Genomic DNA, 11945 nt, shown 5'->3' with positions numbered 1-11945 from the left:
TGATATGTTCCGAATGCAATACACGACAAAAGGTACAGGAGCAATGTGAAGCTTGTGGCACGCGATTCGGCAAGGTAAGCATTTATAGACTCATTTGTGTATTAAGCATATGCAATTATGTCCCAACAAACTTAAAAATATATATATATATATATATCTCCAACGTTTGAGAAATTTATAGTTCTCAAGTTGATATCCAAAAAAAATAAGGAAAAATCTTATTAAAAAGTTTAAAATTTGGATGCCGCTTTTCAATTAAAAAAAAAAAATAACCATCTAAAAGATTTTTTGACCAACTTTTTACAACAAATTTAAATTCCTCGGTTGAAAATCTATAAGAAAATTCCATAGGTAGGTCATTATGTCAACTTTCGAATCCATATTTTTCCATATTTTTGTATTACTCATCATTTTGTAGCTCTCAACTTAACCTGAAATTCAACTTAAACTTAAATATTTATTGGGGTTCATTGATACGCAGATAGTAAGGGAACTCTAAAGCATGTTTGCTTTACATAGGGATTAAGGCAACTAGATTATTATATTCGTCTTCCAATGTTCACATTGTGTGGTTCAACTTCAAAACGGATTGTTTTATGTTGTAGCCCTTTTTTGTTGCTTTCGTAGTATTTTGTTCTTCATCCAGAACTTCCTTTCCCTTTTTCGAAATAAAATACTTTAATACCTCTTTTGCTTAAGTAGAAATGGGTAGAGTTTTAATCGTCTGCCACCGAGGTGGTCAATGCCCGTGCACCATTGCGCNCTTTTCAATTCAAAAAAAAAAAAAAATAACCATCTAAAAGATTTTTTGATCAACTTTTTACAACAAATTTAAATTCCTCGGTTGAAAATCTACAAGAAAATTCCATAGGTAGATAATTATGTCAGCTTTCGAATCCATATTTTTCCATATTTTTGTATTACTCATCATTTTGTAGTTCTCAACTTAACCTGAAATTCAACTTAAACTTAAATATTTATTGGGGTTCATTGATACGCAGATAGTAAGGGAACTCTAAAGCATGTTTGCTTTACATAGGGATTAAGGCAACTAGATTATTATATTCGTCTTCCAATGTTCACATTGTGTGGTTCAACTTCAAAACGGATTGTTTTATGTTGTAGCCCTTTTTTGTTGCTTTCGTAGTATTTTGTTCTTCATCCAGAACTTCCTTTCCCTTTTTCGAAATAAAATACTTTAATACCTCTTTTGCTTAAGTAGAAATGGGTAGAGTTTTAATCGTCTGCCACCGAGGTGGTCAATGCCCGTGCACCATTGCGCCGTGTAATTAGACAACCAAGCTTACTGATGGAGATATCGCCCTGTTAGCCAGTTAGGACAAAACAACAGGCTCTGTTGCGGGGTCTGTATGGACTAAAACAGCTGCATCGCGAAGCGGTCCCACCTCTCTACCGAAGAAACCCATCTTTAAGGGGAAACTCAACAATATCCTCTTCCAACAAGGGGCATTACGCAGACCCCCAGTAGTCTAAATTTCGACAAAACCAATTTCGAATCAAAGCTCATTGACAAATACTCGTTATGCAANTTATTATTATATTATTATATTCGTCTTCCAATGTTCACATTGTGTGGTTCAACTTCAACACGGATTGTTTTATGTTGTAGTTCTTTTTTGTTGCTTTCGTAGTATTTTGTTCTTCATCCAGAACTTCCTTTCTCTTTTTCGAAATAAAATACTTTAATACCTCTTTTCCTTAAGTAGAAATGGGTAGAGTTTTAATCGTCTGCCACCGAGGTGGTCAATGCCCGTGCACCATTGCGCCGTGAAATTAGACAACCAAGCTTACTGATGGAGATATCGCCCTGTTAGCCAGTGAGGACAAAACAACAGGCACTGTTGCGGGGTCTGTATGGACTAAAACAGCTGCATCGCGAAGCGGTCCCACCTCTCTAACAAAGAAACCGATCTTTAAGGGGAAACTCAACAATATCCTCTTCCAACAAGGGGCATTACGCAGACCCCCAGTAGTCTAAATTTCGACAAAACCAATTTCGAATCAAAGCTCATTGACAAATACTCGTTATGCAAAAACAGGCGACACAATACCACACACTTCCTTGCTTGCCCCAGACACTCCACCCAAGTAACACTGTAGGTTTGTGGGACTTAGGGAAAAATTATACGAAATAATGGAAATAAAAATACGCTTGAGATGCTGGCCGCTGGGAATAATATCCGAAAACTTCATCATGTTAGAGAAAATTAACATCACTTCAGGCTCTTTCTTTTTATGAAGCAAAAAACTACTTAGTCTTAAACGGTGTTCACAGGAGGCTATTTCACAGGCAATTTTAGATGCGATTAGTTGAATCTAAAGTTAGCTGCTCCCAACTTCTTTGGAAACGATTAGTTGAAAGGCCGTTCACACCAGGCGATTGTTGATTTCAGTTAAAAGTTGCCTGTAAAATCGCCTCATGGAAACAACGTATTAGAGTGCATAGAGGAACTTTATTTCCGAGCAAATCACAAAGATAAACAACTGCTCTGGATATCAGTGTGCAAAAGCGAACATGGCAAAGAGGTTAGAAAGGCCGGCAAGAGATAATATAATTGTTGTCGAAATATTGTTGCTGTTGTAACAGTAAAAAAATACCAAAGGTTTTTTCGGGAATGCTGCTGGAATGCCAAACCTTGATATGGATCGTTCTGGTTACAAAGAGCCGAATGTCATGTGAACGTTGTCCGTTGTTCCGGTAGCTAATATGATTTCAGGAAGAGGTTAAGGAAAGTAAAGAAGGGCATAGAAAGGTTGCGCCAGACGAAATACTTTTTGGTATAACCAAGGTTTTTCTAGCCCCTCTATTAGCAGAGTGAGACCACATACAAGCAATCGCTAAACACAATCATATTTTTGAAATTTCTAAAGCGTGTAGATTTATAAGAAGTGTAATGAGGATGAACAGAGGTCTCCAGCGTTCATACGCATGTCTCAAAACGCATGAAACAAGACATGCAAACATGCTATAAGTGAACAGTGAAATTTTAAGAGTTTGTTTTTCAGCTTATATGTATGTACTTGAGCTAAAAGCTTCTAAAATTTATCTGCCTTTTAAACACAAATTTAGTTTACAAAAGAGTTTTTAAGGTGTTGACAGCGCTTCAGGCGTTCAGAGCAGAACTCCACGAAAGCCTTTTCATGCAACCACCGCCTTTCAAGCTTTCAGCACTTTATTTAGCTATAAGTTGCCAGAGCGGTGAAGGCCAAAACGGCCTTCCTTTGTTCACAACTCTTCAGGCTCGCAATACTTGGAACACTTGAAGCTGAAGGAAGTTAGAATTCAACATCAAGCTTTTCAAGCTTTATGGATTTCGGCACTTACACGACCGTAATACAAAATTTATAGCGGAATAGGGCAATAAAGGCCTCAAAAGCGCTGAATGCCTGAAATGTTTGTTGTAGAAAGCATTGAACGCCTGAAGATCTGCTGCAGTTCTACTCTAATTGTAACTAATTTAAAGTTTTTTTTTTCTTCTTCACAGTACACCTGCCTCATTTGCAATTTGTTCGACGACACCGATAAGAAGCAATATCACTGCAATGGCTGTGGCATCTGTCGCATTGGTGGTGCTGAGAATTTCTTTCATTGTGAAGTTTGCGACATGTGCCTGCCCATCAGATTGAAGATCGACGGTCATCGGGTAAATAAATTTAACAATTCAATTACTAAATACAAACATACATACACATCTGTGGACTTTTGGCAAAACAACTTGTTGTAAGTTGAGACGATTTGCTTTAGATTAAAAAATAATAATAAATTTCCATTTGCAAATTTCTTTAGTAAGCTTTTTATTAAACTAAATATATCTTGAAACTGCAACTATGATTAGTTGAAAATGGTATAGAACTCAATGAATTAGCGCTTCAAAGAGAAAGATCGCTTTCGAGTTAAGTTGTTTTGGCGCATGTCCAAAGATATATACTTATGTACGTACGGTCGTATGTATGTACATATCATAATCACCCCAGCAAAATGCTCTGCTTGACAATGCAGTTCTTTAAATATTCCGTTAGTTGGCTCTTAGATACATCCTCAAAGCGATATCTTAAGAAATACGAGTTTTTGTGTTATCTTTATATCAGCCCTATACAATTTTATCATGCAGTCAGAGCCAAAATAAGTATACAGCTTGCTCTATTTTCAAGAAAATATGTTTTCATTCGTATTTTATGAAAAAATTAAATTTTCACAGTTTATATAAAAATCCTAAAAATTCAAAAAAAAATCGTCAAAATTTCAAACTTTTTATTTTATTATTATATTTTTTAAAATATATTTTGGTCATGCGTTTTATGGACAAAATGCGCAACACCCTTCACAACAAAAAATCTGAAAAATTAACGGTAATTTTTAGTGACTTGAAACTTGCACTTTATTGCACTAAAATTGTATGGGCTAAAAAACTGCATACCTGAAAGTTTTCTAAAAATTTTGAATAAATTAAATTGAATTTTTGTGAATGTTATATAAAGTATGAAACTTTTATTTTTTTGGTTTATATTATAGAATGAACTATATTTTCATACAAAATATTAATATAAACGATTGGTTCAAATCGTTTTCGCGCTACAAAAACCAAAAGATTTCAAAACATATGAAACAAAATGAAAGCAAAAATTCTGTAGAATTAAAGACATAAAGTTTTTGGGCCCACAAGGATGAATAGGTATTGAAAATGTCCTTATAATTAATTTAATTAGTTTTATTTTATGAAAATTTTTTAACAAGCTCGAGGCCCAGCAATTTAATAAATCGGAAACTTTCGTTCTATTAATATTTTTTTAATTGTCGGTATTTTTTAAGCTAATAAAATTAGAAGGAGACGAAGTTTTAAGTTGTGGTGATGTGTAACATCAAAAATAAGTATTGCAAATTTTCAAGAATATTCAGGGATAAAATTTTAAAATAACATTTTCAATATCTATTCGTGTTTATGCACCAAAAAATTGCATCGTTTTTAAATCTACAGGATTTTCGCTTTTAATTGATACTCACGTTGTTATTTTACATTGCACTGATTTTTTTTAATAATTTTTTTAATTAATTAATAATCTCTTTGAAATTTGGAAATCCTTACAAAAAAAAAACTCCTGTCGTCTGAGAGAAAAACTAATAAAAAACGCAGTTTTACTATTTTTATGAGCGCCCGATATGTAAATTGAAAAAGTTGTTTTCTTCTTCTGTAAAATCCTAAACTTGTCAAATAGGAAATTTTGCTTTGATGGTAACGATATACTACTTGTACATACCTACACACATATATGTACTATATAGAAATTTACATACATACCTGCTATAAATGCATATGACGAATGACGTTCTATTTTCTTTTTATTTCTTTTGTATTCACATTTATCAATTCCATGCAGTGCGTTGAGAATATTTCGCGTTCACATTGTCCGGTATGCCTAGGCGATATACATACATCACGCATACCATGTCACATACCCGATTGTGGTCATTTGCTGCATAAGACTTGCTTCGATCAGTTACTCAACTCTGGACATTATACATGTCCTATTTGTCAGACATCGTTAATTGACATGACAGCGCTGTGGGAGTATTTGGATGCGCAAGCGGTGTCATTGCCGGTGCCAAAGAAGTATGAGAATCAACGAATACATATTTTTTGTAATGACTGTCACAAGGTATGAGTATGAATATGAGTATGGCTAGAATTTAAATAAAAAATTAAATTGTATAAAAAAATGTATTTGATACAAAGTTGTCTCCATTAAGATTGTGAACTTTACCTTATACTTTTTTCTTTTGAATCACTTGCAGACTTCTAAAACCAAATTCAACTTTATCGGCCTTAAATGCATGCAATGCGGTGCCTACAATACAACTCAGGATGTGAAGCGGCGCATGTCGCTGGTGACAGGTTAGCGCTGCCTTTTGCACTTGTTTTTAACTCGAATTTCAAAGCTGTTCTTGTTCTTGTTTTTTTTGCCTTAATTTCAGATGAACCCTCGTCGGCATGACGGCACACTCTTTATTATAGATATTTACACACCTTTCTTTGCAAGTAAAATTGTTGTAGGATTTTTTTTTTGTTGTTGTTTGGCCGTTAAATAATGGAACTCTTGCCATTTGAGATTGTACACTGCTGGAGCGCCGCCTGTTTACGCTGCACAAAAATGCTAGTATGTGTTTGGTAGCAGCCTCCATGTTAAGTAAATTATGGTTAATATTTTTCCTTTTTCCTCCCTTTAATTTAACAGCAAGGCGTGAAAGTCTTCGAAATACTGAAATGGGTATACTATTTCACATGCCTGATACATAACAAACAACATTTGGGCAATTCGGGTGCTTTAGCAGCTTTACGTTAACTATTGCGATATTTGAATGAATGTGTATGTAAACTACTCGTAAGTTAATTCGAGCTGGTATCGAATACATAAATCGAATTGAATATATCGTGCTGTTAATAGTTTACATTTACATACATAAACATACATAATATATGCATTAGATTTGAAATAACAGTTTTGTGTAGTCAACCAATTTTATTATATATGTATTAGTTTATATTTAAATAAATAACATACATTTTTGAAAAGTAATTTAGTATATGAAGGTTATAATATTATGAATTAAATTGACTTTTTTCTTTTAATATAAGCAACTTTAGATTGGGCACAAACTGTTGGCAATGTTCAACGCAAGAAGTCTTTGGTATGGATATAGAGTTATGAATTCGATTTATTGTCCCAAACTGAAGAAATAAAAATATTTAATAAATAAACCAAATGATTTCAATAATTGAACGCATTTTATAGATTGTTCTAATTTTAATTGGATTATTGCCTATGTAGACATAAATTGATAATACTCATTAAACGCATTTAACTCGTTAGTCGGAACAGGAGCTTAGCTTTTTAAAAGTTTTTGTATTGTGCAAGAGTAATATATTTTCGACCCTTTACGAGTTATTCCGAAGTCGAAACTCAACAACCGGTTCGTTTTTATCTTCTTAACCTCAAATAATCTACTGTTTTTGCAAAATTTCAACTCAATAAACTGAACTTCTAAGCTGGTTTTCATTTTCAATAACTAGTGGGCCAAAAGGAAATTTATATAGTCCAAACTTTAAAAACTGTTACTTAAGGTACCGCGAAGTGAGAAGCTGTGTAAGCTTAATGATTTTTTCTTTTTAGCACACGTAAATGCATCGGACCAGAAATATGTTTTATATATTAGACGGCAGGTAACAAAGGCGTTGAACGACTTCTTCTAGATTCTACAACATTAATTTTTTATGCCACCAAATACACGCACTTTCATTTGCAAAATGTTAAGCCATTAACAATAAATTTGCCCTAAAACGTCATTGTGCGTTAACGGATTTACTGTTAATAACACGAAAATAAATTAAACCAAATTTTTTTAAAAATTTAAAGCTTTACATATGTAAATAGTTATACATATACTACATGCGTTTTCTAAATATAAAATACATACATGCATACTATGTATATATAAAGCAATACATTAACTTACAATCAACTGCATATAAAAATTGTTGCGTTCTTGTTGTTGTTGTTGTAGCGGCTACAACAACCCCGCCCAGATCGGTTNAAATACATACATGCATACTATGTATATATAAAGCAATACATTAACTTACAATCAACTGCATATAAAAATTGTTGCGTTCTTCAAATCGAATGCTAACGAACTTATCAGCTCGGCATAAAATAATAAATACATATCACATTTTCGACAAAACGTTGTGCTTTAGTGTTAATAGTAGTAGTGTCATAAAATACTAAGCTAATGGAAACTCGTTTATCTGTAGTATACGTATAAAACTAGTACCTTCTTAGTACGGTAATACATACACCTTTTCGCATTGTCAAATTTTAAAGCTATTCAGTACATCTATTGATTTCAACTGCCCTGGAGTAAATATTGTATGTATATGTATGTATGTATAAAGCCATTACAGCATATTTGTATATAATAATACATATATAGCACATATATAAATATATAATTTTATAATTATGTATAGTTCATTTCTCTCGACTATAATTACAAGGCCCTCTCATATTTATTCGGCTTTTATTAGTATCTCCTTTTCTGCATTGGCAACATTTGCTTCATTCATATCCTTTTGCTGTCGCCGTTTTTCCGCTGCCTTTTTAATTTTTGTCAAATATACTCCCAAGGCCATCATAACAAACCAACCCACATAACCAATATGATATACAGAGCTGTAAAATGTCCATATATTAGTGAATGATGCTAGAAGGAAAGCAATGCCAAGGTAGCTGAATGCAAAAAATTTTGCAATCCAAAAGATAACATCGATTATTTGGCGCTGCAGGCCGACAGTGTCCTTGCGCACTAATTTATTCCACATATCTTCCAGGGAAACGTAAAACGGTGCACCCATAATACAGAAATAGTGACCAGGACGAAAACCATGCCAAAAGGCGGAACATAACAATGTAACGATGGTTCTAAAAAATAGGTGTGAGCAATGAAATACTAGATAAGATTGTAAGATTTTTAGAACACATACATACAAATTGTGGAAATGGATTTCAGGCAGAATGGGCATAAGAAATATGTATTTTAAAGATATAATGATATGAGATTCCAATTGAATAATTTGTACTGTCTTAACCTATGTACATATATACATAAATCATTAATAGCCAACAAAGTGAATAGCAAAAATTTAAATCATTTCAGCGTTCTTCACCTTGTCAACTTCAAAATTAAACATAAAACCTATACAATAAACACAATAGGTCCCACCTGTACTTCTTGCTTGGGAATAGCTTGTAAACGTTCACCGCCAACCAGTATTGGATACATATATTCCAATGTTTCATACCTTCACGGAATGTCCAGCATGTCTCTACGCTGCGTACTCGTGTATTTACAATTGTTGTGAAATTATAGCTATGTTTTTCAGCATCACGTTTCAAATGTGCATACTGTTTCCGTGGACCTTCACCATTCGCAACATCAGCGTCGTCGGGATAAGCGCCAAACCCTGCCATAGTGCAAACGCATTCACTTAGCGTTAAGCCAGTGTATATGCGCATGCGAAAGACAAAGAATGTCGGCCATACGTACATAAGGCGATAGATAAATGAACGCTCTTTATAGAACTCATCGCTCAAGGCATACTAAATGTCGACAAGAATTAGCAATATTTTGTTGTTAGATAGTTTATTGCTTACCTCAAGCGGCCATATGTAGTTAGCGACCAAATAAAGTGAGCAGTAGAGACCGGCATACTTTAGTTTCTCTATTGTAGCGGCAATATGAGGCGCATAGTCTTTAAATGGCATATCGAAATAATCGAGGTATGTGCGGTAGCGGTAATATGGACCTAGATACGATTGATGTAAAAGGGGATATTTACTATATTAACAGCATGGAGTCAATTCTTATTTACTAAGGATGTACCTGTTAAGACGCCAATATAGTTAAAGCAATAATGGAAGATCTCAACAAATCCTATATTTTGTAACTCTACATCGTAATCTGTAATTTCCACCAGCTGTTCGCTTGATGTTGTGCCTTCAGCAGTCTTTCTTTCAGCAATTTCTTTATCACGTTGCCGCAATTTTTTCCAAGCAGCCGTCTTTTCAAAGGCTACACCGGAAACCTAAAAGGTACGCAGATCAATATTAACAGACTATGGAGTATAATTTATGTTTTTAAGAACAAATAATACCTTCAATGTCAGTATCATCTGTACCATATTGGTGTGGCCAGGATAATTTGGCAGACCAAACCAATGTACCAAACGAAAGAATACCAAATAACCGAACATTATGCAAAATGTAATCAAGTGGCCTTGGCTATATGTTATAGTGTAAAAATTTTAGATCCAGCGGTCAAAGTTTAAGTACAAAGGTTATGCTTACCTTGGGTGCACGTAGATTNAAACATTATGCAAAATGTAATCAAGTGGCCTTGGCTATATGTTAGTGTACAAATTTTAGATCCAGTGGTCAAAGTTTAAGTACAAAGGTTATGCTTACCTTGGGTGCACGTAGATTACAGCCAACGCTCCTACGACCGTAGAAGTAATGCAATGCAAGGCATGGTACCCTGAAGCTATAAAAACCACCAGCAATCCGAGTCCGGTGCTAATAAATTTTCGTTGCGTTTCATCGCTTATTTTTTTGATATAATGTCCAACGCCGATACAGCCAAGTAGGCAGATGACGTAGATCACGTCATCAAGGCTCATAATTTTAATATTTTTATTAAATACGCAGACTAGCACTTCTGAAAACTGCTAAAACAAATAAAAAATCAACAAAGAAATGCAATCGCTGTTATCAGAATGATGCACTTTGTTAGTGACGATATCGATTAATCGACAAGTGTCTTTAATGCTCGCAATCGATTTTAAAGGTGGTTCAAATATTGATTTTTTAAAGTTTGTGTTTATAACAATCTTTTTAGGGATTTACGGAACACATCAAGATAACTAGCCGTTCAGCAATGGGAAAACTAAAAACGCAGACCGATAGTGCTTTGTACGCTGATTTTAACTATATAAATATTATTTGCCGCAATCAAAAAGTAAAGAAGATATAAAAGGTTAAAGAAAATTTTTGCGATATTTTAAAATATTAATATTTTCTAAACTACAAAACCGATTAAAAAAGTAATAATACCAAAGCAAAGACAATTAACCTATCTTTAAGTTGATATATAAAATGTGTTTGCTTGCTTATCTATTTAAGCCAAAAATATTAGAAAACAAATAAAATGTTATAAGTTTTTCATAAAATAACAATTTTTAGAAAAAAGTGCATGATCAATGCTAAAGACATATATATTATTTAGAAAGTGCAAGTTCTTACCTTTAATTTGATATACATATTTTATTATGATCTACTTTTGAGGTTTAAGAATTCCGTGATAAAGAAAATTAAAAGCATTTACAAGCAAGTTACAAGTGTNGAAAATTAAAAGCATTTACAAGCAAGTTACAAGTGTGGGTGCCCAGAACGTCTTTCTGCGTAGGCGGCCTTCGGCCGCGCTTAGGGATCATAACCCTTACAAAGTAGAATTTTCCTTTCTGTATTGCCGAAGAAGCGGAGCTGAACACCTTTCTGTGTAGGCGGCCTTCGGCCGCACTTAGGGATTATAACCCTTACCAAATAGAATTCTCCTTTTGGTGTGCACCAACTGGGGCTACCGGCCCAGTGATGTAGCCTTGGGAAAGGATGAGGTAACTAAAATTCCCTTTCGATGTGGTAAACCTGGGGCTGCCGCCCCAGTGATGTCTATTATAGTTACTAGGTGTTTTATAAAAATGTCTTGTATATAAAAATGTCTTGTGCAAATGAATATTTAACATTTTTCAAGCGAAAAACCGCAAATGAAAATTGTGAATTTTGGCCATTTTCCTAGGAAACCATAAGGGACCTAGGTTGTCAGGGGTTATATTTTTGTCAATGGCGGTTCATTCCCTCTCCAAAAAGGTGGGTTAGAGGTGCCACGTCCACTTACCTTTCGGCCACCGCCCCTTTAACGAACGGCCATAATGGAAAGCCAACCCGTTGAATCAACTACAATATGCATTTGCACACACATGCATTTATATTTTTTATTATCACTGAATTCTGAAAACTCAAAANTACCATCCCAGTGATGTAGCCTTGGGAAAGGATGAGGTAACTAGAATTCCCTTTCTGTGTGGTAAACCTGGGACTGACGCCCCAGTGATGTCTAGTATGGTTACTGGGTGTTTTATAAAAATGTCTTGAGCAAATGAACATTTTTCAAGCGAAAAAACGCAAATGAAAATTGTGATTTTTGGCAATTTTTCTGAGGGGTCCCTAGGGAACCATAGGGGACCTAGATGGTCGGGGGTTGCATTTTTGTCAATGGCGGTTCATTCCCTCTCCAAAAAGGTGGGTTAGAGGTGTCA

The 11945-nt window shown here is 34.4% G+C and overlaps 2 protein-coding genes across 2 annotated transcripts; one reads left to right on the top strand and one right to left on the bottom strand.

The window, feature by feature from the left end:
- Positions 1-6: 6 nt before the first annotated feature.
- Rchy1 (Ring finger and CHY zinc finger domain containing 1) lies at positions 7-7042 on the top strand. The gene is made up of 6 exons (XM_017635303.1): positions 7-74; positions 3507-3665; positions 5398-5676; positions 5813-5912; positions 5993-6174; positions 6253-7042. The coding sequence occupies exons 2-5, from the start codon at positions 3627-3629 to the stop codon at positions 6010-6012; spliced, it is 438 nt and encodes a 145-aa protein (XP_017490792.1). The 5' UTR covers positions 7-74; positions 3507-3626; the 3' UTR covers positions 6013-6174; positions 6253-7042.
- A 573-nt stretch (positions 7043-7615) lies between these two features.
- Positions 7616-10353, bottom strand: frj (membrane bound O-acyltransferase domain containing farjavit). Its single transcript, XM_017635302.1, has 6 exons — positions 10039-10353; positions 9729-9855; positions 9458-9659; positions 9229-9380; positions 8798-9174; positions 7616-8496 (listed from the first exon to the last, which is right to left on the bottom strand). Exons 1-6 carry the CDS (start codon positions 10248-10250, stop codon positions 8085-8087), a joined length of 1482 nt encoding a protein of 493 aa, XP_017490791.1. The 5' UTR covers positions 10251-10353; the 3' UTR covers positions 7616-8084.
- Between the last annotated feature and the right edge of the window lie 1592 nt (positions 10354-11945).

Source organism: Rhagoletis zephyria, unplaced genomic scaffold, assembly GCF_001687245.7.
Source record: "Rhagoletis zephyria isolate East Lansing unplaced genomic scaffold, Rhagoletis_zephyria_1.1 Rzeph_scaffold_15363, whole genome shotgun sequence".
NCBI classification, from domain to species: Eukaryota; Metazoa; Arthropoda; class Insecta; order Diptera; family Tephritidae; genus Rhagoletis; species Rhagoletis zephyria.
Note: the sequence above shows the minus strand (reverse complement) of the source record. Positions and strands in the feature narration are given on the sequence as shown.

Coding starts and splice junctions, on each gene's coding strand:
- Rchy1 (XM_017635303.1), top strand. CDS start 3,627: ATGTGCCTGCCCATCAGATTGAAGATCGACGGTCATCGG. Junction 3,666..5,397: donor TGAAGATCGACGGTCATCGG/GTAAATAAATTT, acceptor AATTCCATGCAG/TGCGTTGAGAATATTTCGCG. Junction 5,913..5,992: donor GCGCATGTCGCTGGTGACAG/GTTAGCGCTGCC, acceptor CCTTAATTTCAG/ATGAACCCTCGTCGGCATGA.
- frj (XM_017635302.1), bottom strand. CDS start 10,250: ATGAGCCTTGATGACGTGATCTACGTCATCTGCCTACTTGGCTGTATC. Junction 9,175..9,228: donor ACTACATATGGCCGCTTGAG/GTAAGCAATAAA, acceptor GTCGACATTTAG/TATGCCTTGAGCGATGAGTT. Junction 8,497..8,797: donor TTCCCAAGCAAGAAGTACAG/GTGGGACCTATT, acceptor CCTATTTTTTAG/AACCATCGTTACATTGTTAT.